Source organism: Setaria italica, chromosome VIII (assembly GCF_000263155.2).
Source record: "Setaria italica strain Yugu1 chromosome VIII, Setaria_italica_v2.0, whole genome shotgun sequence".
Taxonomy (NCBI): Eukaryota; Viridiplantae; Streptophyta; class Magnoliopsida; order Poales; family Poaceae; genus Setaria; species Setaria italica.
In genome coordinates, this window is record NC_028457.1 from 10,401,084 (window position 1) to 10,410,524 (window position 9,441).

General features: G+C 56.7%; 1 protein-coding gene across 1 annotated transcript; it reads left to right on the top strand.

The window, feature by feature from the left end:
* Positions 1 to 5,391: 5,391 nt before the first annotated feature.
* On the top strand, positions 5,392 to 7,222 carry LOC111258312. Its single transcript, XM_022829475.1, has 2 exons — positions 5,392 to 5,775; positions 7,214 to 7,222. The coding sequence occupies exons 1-2, from the start codon at positions 5,392 to 5,394 to the stop codon at positions 7,220 to 7,222; spliced, it is 393 nt and encodes a 130-aa protein (XP_022685210.1).
* The last annotated feature ends 2,219 nt before the right edge of the window (positions 7,223 to 9,441 follow it).

A 9,441-nucleotide genomic window follows, 5' to 3' on the forward strand; every position in this document is an offset into this window, starting at 1 on the left:
AGCCGCTGTTCGCTCAGATCTGGCCAAGGCGTGAAGACAGAGCTACTACGACGTATTTTGGCGCACACACCAACAAGTTTATGAATCATTTCAAAGATCATAACAGTATGCACTATATGTTTGTACTAGTAGGCAGCCCTGGAATGTTAACATAGGAACCATGCTAACTGAATGGGTAGATCCACTGAAACCACTGTCAGCCTATCTCTTCGATACTTTATATGACACTGAAACTTTTGGGAATTCCATCTTCCCTCAGATCTATAGAACTCATAGATCAGATGTCGCAAGAGATTGGTTTCCCTTTATACCTCAAGCCACCGAATGAGTACATGTTGTTTAGGAACAAGGAAAGCATCACTGCTAGAGCCAAGATCATTGTCAATGCATGAGCTGTTGCTAGGCTACGGTTCTAACTATGGTACGGCCACATCACAGTATATGTGCACTATGAAAAGATCAACAAGATTTAGGATTCATTTGGCAGGGCTGTGGCTGTGGCTGAATCAGCTGCGGATGTGGCTGCTCTGGCGGAGTAGCTTCTCTGGTGAAGCTAAAGCCGTTCTGGAAAGTGTTTGGCAAAATGGTTTCTCCTGTGTCTTTAGGAATGGCTGTGATAAATCAAGTGTCATATATGCCCTTGACTGTACGGCCAAATCACAGTATATGTGCACTATGAAAAGATCAACAAGATTTATGATTTATTTGGCAGGGTTGTGGCTGTGGCTAAAGCTATTGAATAAGTACAAGGGGCTTGCAATGGTATCAATTAATGATGGACAGACATGCTCTCTTTGGAATGATCTATGGAAAGAACGAGTACTAGCTCAGACATATCCCCAACTCTTCTCCTTCACCAAAAAGTAGGAAATTTCGATTCAGAAAGCTCAGAAAATAGTGGATGTTCAGCACTTGTTCCATCTTCCTCTTTTAGAGGATCCATCTGGCTGCCAGTTTGAAGGATTTAGCTTTAAATAATAAACCAGATATATGGACGTATATATGGGGCAGTCCCTTTTATTCATCATCAAAAGCATATTATCAACTCTTTGGACATAGACACGTACACCGAGTTTTTCAATAGCTCTGGAAATCGCGTTGTCAGAATAAGCATAAAGTTTTTTTCTAGCTAGTCCTGAAGGACAGACTTAGCACAAGAAACATTCTTAAAAGAAGAAACATGATCCTCCCTTCGTATGATTGTGTACTATGCCAACATGGAGGAGAGGAAACATTATTCCATCTGCTGCTTGGATGCCCCTTTGCTCAGGAATGTTGGATTCATATAGACCTCTTCCCTAACTTGTCTGATGAACCATATGAAATTCTAAACAGCTTCAAAATTCAGCTACAAGTTTCTTTATGGAAATTATCATTATCATGAGTTGGAGCATTTGGATGGTCAGAAATGACTAGATATTCAAAGGGATCACCCCTTCAGTACAAGACTGTTTCGCTTCAAATCAATTTTTACTCAGGTTATTCTTAGAGTAAAAGAGGACCGGAAACCTATTATGTCTTCATGGCTAGAGTAGACATTGTAATCTTTTTGATCTTCTTCTGTTCTTTCTTTGTTTCTTGATTTGGATTTGTAATCTTTCCCTACTTTTTTTTCAGTATATAATATATAACCAGCATGGGACCTCCCCCTCATAAAAAAACAAACAAAAAACAGCAATTCACCTCTACAATCACTTTTCATTTGGTAAACAGCTTACAGATGTTCCATTTGCACCTCTTATACCTCTTACCAGTAAGGTGAACTTACTCTTGGTCTTTGTCATCCTCTTCCTCTTGGTCGTCATCATCAACAGGAACAACATCTGGAAGTGTACTTGTAGCTGTGGCTTCATCACTCTGCATCTGCATTGACTGCACATGTGGGATGGTGCAATAGCGCCACTGCCACTGCTGATGTCCACATTCACTGCTTCACTTGGCACAAGGAACCCCTTGTAGATGGTGCTGGATTTTTTATTCCTAGATCCTGCTAAGTGCCAAGTTGTTGGGGGAAAATATTAACGATCCCCTAAATACCGCTTAAAGGAGCAGACGCGAAGGCCCGAGCCCACCTAAGCATAATCAAAACTACGCCTCGCCCGACCGCAGCCTCAGGGTCGGGAACGCCCGACCTCCCTCCACGAGGCTTCAGCCTCGTCCGACTGCGGCCCCGGGGTCGGAGGCGCCCGACCCCTCACCACAAGGTTCCGCCTCGTCCGACCCCAAGCGCAGGGGTCGGGCTCGCTAGGGCCCCCAGGGTGGGCATCCTCCTCGGATGCGGACCAGGTGGGCAAGATAAACAATCCCGTGGGTCCCCCCCGTCGACCTTGCCATAAATGCGCCGCAGGCCTGGAAGAGGGAAGGATGACCGCGCTCCTCACGCAACCCGCCGCAAGTACCCATGCACGACCATACTGTACAAGCTACAGTGCTGGCGGCTCACTTCCATTCGCCACAGGGTACTCATGGCCTGCGCCGACCGGAGCGGAGGAGAGACTCGCCAGCCCTCAGGCCCCGCGCGCCCTCGGGTCCCGCGCACCCGGCAGCAAGGATGTGACGCCCTCTCTCCAGGAGCCATCATCAGAATGGTAGCATCCACCGTCCTCCCCAACGGACACCGGGATAACGATGAAACGCCTTCATCATAACCCGACGCCTACGAATGTCGAAGGAGCTATCTGTAGGGGGCGACGACAGTTGGTGCACGGCCGCCTCCCCCTCCGGCATGCACGCCGGCGATCGTCAGGGGCCAGCGGAGGCGTCAGGCGTCTAGGAACTTGTTCCTCCCTTCCTGCCGTATTTTTTACCGTACTACGTTTACACTTTACAGTCCTCTTCGCCCGATCCCAGCTGTAACTCCGGCCACTCCCCTTGCGATATAAAAGGAGGAACCCAGGGCCGGAGGAGGCATCAGCTTCTTCTCCCCCAAGCCACAGCACACTAGTACGCTCCCTGAGAGCACAAGCACAAAGAGACTTGGGACCAGTCCCTCTCTCGTCGATCTGTAACCCCTACTACAGAACCCCGCGTGGGCAATATGAGCATCCATGATACTGGACGTAGGGCTTCCTTTGCCCGAACCAGTCTAACCCGTGTCTCCCACGCCACCACCTGAGGCCTTGCGCGCATAAAAGAAATTTACTAGTCTAAGTCTTGATCTGCCAATCTTGACAACGACAGTTGGCGCGCCAGGTAGGGGACCTTTGCGCGTACATTCCCAGCCTCAGATGGCCAATTGTGATAGTAGCTTTGCTCCGGGCTCCCTGATCCGATTCGGGAGCCTGGACTTCCTCGCCACTGGGGGAGGGATCGAGCTGATCCCTGTGCTCATCCTGCCCGCTCGCCCCGCTGCCCCCGGCCCTGCCGCCGAAATAGCGGCGAGCGGCCGCTCGCATGCCGGAAGGACCTCGCCAGGGGGACGGCCCTTCGGGCTACGCAACGCCACGGGGGCTTACGGACGCCTCCTAGCGCGGTCCATGACCGCGTCGCCCGCGAGCAACGAGCTCGTAGGCGCGACAAGGACAATCTCCGACACCGGCTCTAGCAGCGGGAGCCCCCACCCCTCACGCGAGTGCCTCATGGTCGACGCGCACTCCGAGGGATCCAATGGCAACGATGCCGAGGGGAGACAAAGGGTTCCCCCCTCGCGCGCCGCAGCTACGACCGGAGCCTTACCAAGGGCACCGGAGTGCTCTCAGCAACCGGAGGCGCGCGCAGGCGCCCGCCAAGAAGTTGAGCACCCCCACCACGAGGGTGGAGCACGACAACGGGCGCGCGACGTCCAGCAACGCATCTGCACGGACGAAGAGCGTCCGCAGCTCTTTGCCTGCGCCAGCCAAAACGTCGCAGCCGCGGCGGTGTTGCTCCGACAGCTCCCCGAACTAGCAACGCCCGAGGAGCGACGGGCACGCCAAGAGATGCGCAACCTGCTCGAATGCGCCGCCGTCCAGCAGGCGGAAAGTTCTGCGTCCCGGCGATGCGGGCAGAACGCCAGCAGGGCGACGCCCGATGCGCCCCCGGAAAGGCGGGGGGAATCTGTCAATCAACCCCCTCCTGGGGCGAATCAGGCCGCGTCCGCCCGACGGACTCCACCACCCGCGGGAGGCGAGGCTCGATCCGTCCACCAGCGTGTCGGCCTCATCCGCGACGCCCGCGACACCCTGAACGCGCGGACACGCTCCCGCTCGGACTAGGAGGATGGGGTAGATCGAGGCTACCACATCCACCGTGGCGGGCGGTACGACAGCGGGGAAGACCGCAGCCCGAGCCCCGGTCCGGCTGGGCCCCGGGCCTTCTCTGCGCGCATCCTGAACGCGCCTTTTCCGCCGCGCTTCAGGCAACCCACAAGTATAGCCAAATACTCAGGGGAGACGAATCCTGGGGTATGGCTCAGCGATTACCGGCTTGCATGTCAAGCCGGCGGGGTGGATGATGACCTGTTTATCATCCGCAACCTACCCCTCTTCCTAGCCGACTCAACGCGAGCTTGGCTAGAATATATCCCTTCGAGACGAGTTCGTAGCTGGAACGACTTGAAGGAGGTTTTCATAGGGAACTTCCAGGGCACGTACACGCGCCCCGGCAATTCCTGGGACCTCCGGAGCTGTCGCCAGGGGGCGGACGAGTCCCTCCGGGATTATATCTGGCGCTTCTCCAGGAAGCGCACCGAGCTCTCCAACGTCGCGGACGCCGACGTCATAGGAGCCTTCCTAGCAGGAACCTCCTGCCGGCCCCTCGTCCATGAGCTGGGGCGCCGAGGCCCGCGAACCACGGAGGAGCTCCTCAATATCACCACTAGCTACGCCTCGGGCGAAGAGGCCGTTGGAGCGATCTTCGATCGCTCCAAAGGGAAGGCGAAACGGGAGGAGGATGGTGACGAAGGCACCTCCAACCGCCAGTAGAAGAAGAAGGGCAAACAGCGGCGCGAGGCCTCCCTCATGGCCGCAGTCGAGCGCAAGCGAGGGCAGCCGCCCCCCGAGGGCGCTCCCGGCTTCTTCGACAAGTTGCTTGAGGGACCGTGCCCGAAGCACGAGTTCCCCGTGAAGCATGCCTACAAAGACTGCAACCTCATGAAGAGGTATCCGGTGAAGGGCGACCGGAAGCGGAAGCCCGATGAGGAAAAGAAGGGCGACGAAGAGAAGGAAGATGGCTTCCCCAAGGTGGACGACTGCTTCATGATCTTTGGCGGCTCTGCAGCATACGACACCAAGCGCCAATAGAAGCTGGAGCGCCGGGAGGTCTACGCGGCCGAGCCAGCGACTCCGGCCTTCCTGGACTGGTTAGGGCCGGCCATCACCTTCGACAGGTCCGAACACCCTGGACGCGTCCGGCATCCGCATCCTCTACGCTGAGACCCTCATCGTCGGCACGACACGCCTCACCAAGGTACTCATGGATGGAGGCAGCGGCCTCAACATCCTCTACGCTGAGACCCTCGACGCTATGGGGATCGACCGTTCCCGCCTCCGTCCCAGCAAGGCGCCTTTCCATGGCGTCGTGCCAGGGAAGCAGGTGATGCCTCTTGGGCAAATCGACCTGCCCGTTACGTTCGGGACCCCTTCCAACTACAGGAAGGAGGTCCTCACCTTCGAGGTGGTGGGGTTCCGCGGAACCTACCATGCCATCTTGGGACGGCCATGCTACGCAAAGTTCATGGCTATCCCCAACTACACCTACCTCAAGCTCAAGCTGCCGGGGCCCAACGGGGTCATCACCGTCGGCACAACCTTTCAGAAGGCATACAAGTGCGATGTAGAGTGCTGCGAGTACGCCGCAGCCATCACCGTCACGAGCGACTTGGCAGTCCAGCTTGCGGAGGCCACCGAGGACCGGCCCGACTCCAAGCAGCCGAACATCTCCTTCGAGCCCGCCGAAGGTATCAAGGAGGTCCCCCTCGATCCCGGCTGTTCCAACAGAGGAGTCGTGCGGATCAGCGCGGCCCTATCCCCCAAATAGGAAAGCGCGCTCGTCGACTTCCTCCGCGCGAACAGCGACGTCTTCGCGTGGAAGCCCTCGGACATGCCCGGCATTTCGAGAGAAGTCGTCGAGCACTCCTTGAACATCAAGGCCGGCTCCAAGCCAGTGAAACAAGGATTGCGCCGCTTCGACGAGGAAAGGCGCAAGGCCATCGGCGAAGAGCTCCAGAAGCTTCTAACGGCCGGGTTCATCAAGAAAGTGCACCACCCCGAGTGGCTGGCTAATCCTGTCCTTTTACCAAAAAAGAACGGGAAATGGAGGATGTGTCTCGATTATACCGGTCTCAACAAAGCGTGTCCAAAGGACTCGTTTCCTTTGCCACGCATAGATCAAATAGTCGACTCAACCGCTGGGTGCGAGACCCTCAGCTTCCTCGACGCATATTCCAGCTACCATCAGATCGCGATGAAAGAGGCCGACCAGCTCGCTACCTCCTTCATCACCCCCTTTGGCCCCTACTGCTACGTTAAGATGCCATTCGGTCTCAAAAACGTGGGGGCTACTTTCCAGCGATGCATGCTGAAGTGCTTCGGAGACCTCATCGGGCAGACCGTTGAGGCCTACGTTGACGACATCGTGGTTAAATCCAGGAGGGGCGACCAGCTCGTTCCCAACCTTGAACTAGCCTTCGAAAGGCTGAGGGATAAGCGTATCAAGCTCAATCCCGAAAAATGTGTGTTCGGAGTCCCAAGGGGCATGCTATTAGGCTTCATCGTCTCCGTACGCGGCATCGAAGCAAACCCGGAGAAGATAGCGGCCATCAGCGACATGGGGCCAATCCGGAACATAAAGGGAGTTCAGCGCGTCATGGGATGCTTGGTGGCTCTAAGCCGCTTCATCTCGCGCCTCGGCGAGTGAGGGCTTCCTCTCTATCGGCTCCTGAAGAAGACTGACCGTTTCGAATGGACCGGCGAGGCCCAGGAGGCACTTGACCGACTCAAGGACCTCCTGACGAAGGCCCCGATCCTAGTCCTGCCTACCGACGGCGAGTCCCTCCTGCTCTACATCGCGGCAACCACCCAGGTGGTTAGCGCGGCCCTGGTGGTGGAACGAGAAGAGGAGGGACACGCTCTCAAGGTGCAACGCCTGGTGTATTTCATCAGCGAAGTCTTGTCCGAATCCAAGACACGTTACCCACAAATCCAGAAGCTCGTCTACGCCATCCTTATCACGAAGAGGAAGCTACGCCACTACTTCACCTCCCATCCGGTAACGGTCGTTTCATCATTCCCGTTAGGTGAAGTAATCTGGAACCCAAACGCTACGGGGAGAATCGCGATGTGGGCGCTTGAGCTCATGGACCAGGGTATCACCTACGTCCCCCACACCACCATCAAGTCCCAGGCACTCGCCGACTTCGTGGCAGAGTGGACGGAGGTTCAAACACCATCGGCGCCAGAGAAGCAGGAGTATTGGACAATGTACTTCGACGGGTCACTGATGACGGCCCGTGCCAGAGCGGGTCTCATTTTCGTCTCTCCCTTGGGCGTGCGCATCAGGTACATGATCCGCCTCCATTTCCCTGCATCTAATAATGTCATCGAGTACGAAGCCCTCCTCAACGGACTCCGCATCGCCATCGAGCTGGGTATCCGTCGGCTGGACATCCGGGGTGATTCTCAGTTAGTCGTCGAACAAGTCATGAAGGAGTGGAGCTGCCATGACCCCAAAATGGCAGCCTACTACAATGAGGTCTGTAAGCTTGAAGACAAGTTCGACGGGCTAGAGCTCAACCACGTTGCAAGGCGCTTCAACGAAGCCACCGACGAGCTGGCGAAGGCGGCATCCGGCCGAATGCCCGTCCCCGACGGCGTCTTTGTTAGCGACCAGTTGAAGCCCTCAATCCGTTACCCAGAACTGGCAAGAGTCGGCGAAGCACCCCCGGCCCTGGGATCGAGACCCAAGTCAGGGGAGGTCGGCAGCGCGCCACCTGTCCCAGACCCGAGCACCAGTCCCGAGGGGGTCGACACCGCTTTGCCCGACTCGGCCCCGGGAGCCGATCCATCCGACCCCGTAGTCATGGAAATCACGGCAGACCCCGTGGTGGGGGCCGACCCCCCGATAGACTGGAGAGCCCCGTACCTCGACTACCTCGTCCGCGACACGCTCCCGGCAGACAAAACGGAGGCCCGTAGGATCGCGCGCCGCGCCAAATCCTTCGCCATTATCGACCGGGAGCTCTACAAGAAAAGCCACACTGGAATCCTCCAGCGCTGCATCTCGATCGAACAGGGAAAGGCGCTGATCCAGGATATCCACGCCGGAGCCTGTGGTCACCACGCCGCGCCGAGGACCCTCGTTGGCAACGCCTTCCGACAAGGTTTTTACTGGCCGACCGCGGTCGCTGACGCTACCCAGGTAGTCCGCACTTGTGAAGGATGCCAGTTCTTTGCCCGCCAGACTCACCTGCCCGCGCAGGCGTTACAGACCATCCCCATCACGTGGCCGTTTGCGGTCTGGTGGCTGGATCTCGTCGGACCCTTCAAGAAGGCGCCCGGGGGCTTCACCCACCTGCTTGTCGCCGTCGACAAGTTCTCCAAATGGATCGAGGCAAGACCGGTGGCTCAGATCCAGTCCGAGCAGGCGGTACAGTTCTTCACCGACATCATCCACCGCTTCGGGATCCCAAATTCCATCATCACCGACAACGGCACGCAGTTCACCGGGAAGAGATTCCTCCAGTTCTGCGACGACCACCACATCCGAGTGGATTGGGCGGCCGTGGCACACCCCCGCACGAACGGGCAAGTCGAGCGAGCTAACGGCATGATACTCCAGGGCCTCAAGCCACGGATCTTCGACCGCCTTAAAAAGTTCGGCGGATGGTGGGTTGCGGAGCTTCCCGCAGTCCTTTGGAGCCTGAGGACGACCCCCAGTCGGGCGACGGGCTTCACCCCTTTCTTCATGATCTACAGGTCAGAGGCCATTTTGCCCACCGATCTAGAGTACAGAGGCCATTTTGCCCACCGATCTAGAGTACGGATCGCCGAGGGTCAAGGCATATGACGAACAGGGAAACCAGGCATCACTCGAGGATGCACAAGATCAACTCGATGAAGCGCGAGATGTAGCCCTACTACACTCGGCCAAATACCAGCAGGCCCTACGGCATTACCACAGCCGCAAGGTACAAGGCCGAGCCTTCAACGTCGGCGACTTGGTGCTCCACCTCGTCCAGGACAACAGGGGTCGGCACAAGTTGACTCCCCCATGGGAAGGCCCGTTCATCATCGTACAAGTACTACGGCCAGGCACCTACAAGCTGGCAACTCCCGACGGGCAGGTCTTCAGCAACGCCTGGAACATAGAACAGCTAAGGCGCTTTTACCCATAGCTTTTGTTTCCAAGTTCTGCATAAACTTGTCTTCAATTCTGATAATTCCTTTAAGCTCAGGGGTATCCGACCCTGGCCTCGTTCCAGGGCCGCATACCCCTCGGGGGCTACCAGTTTTGCTCTCCTGCGAA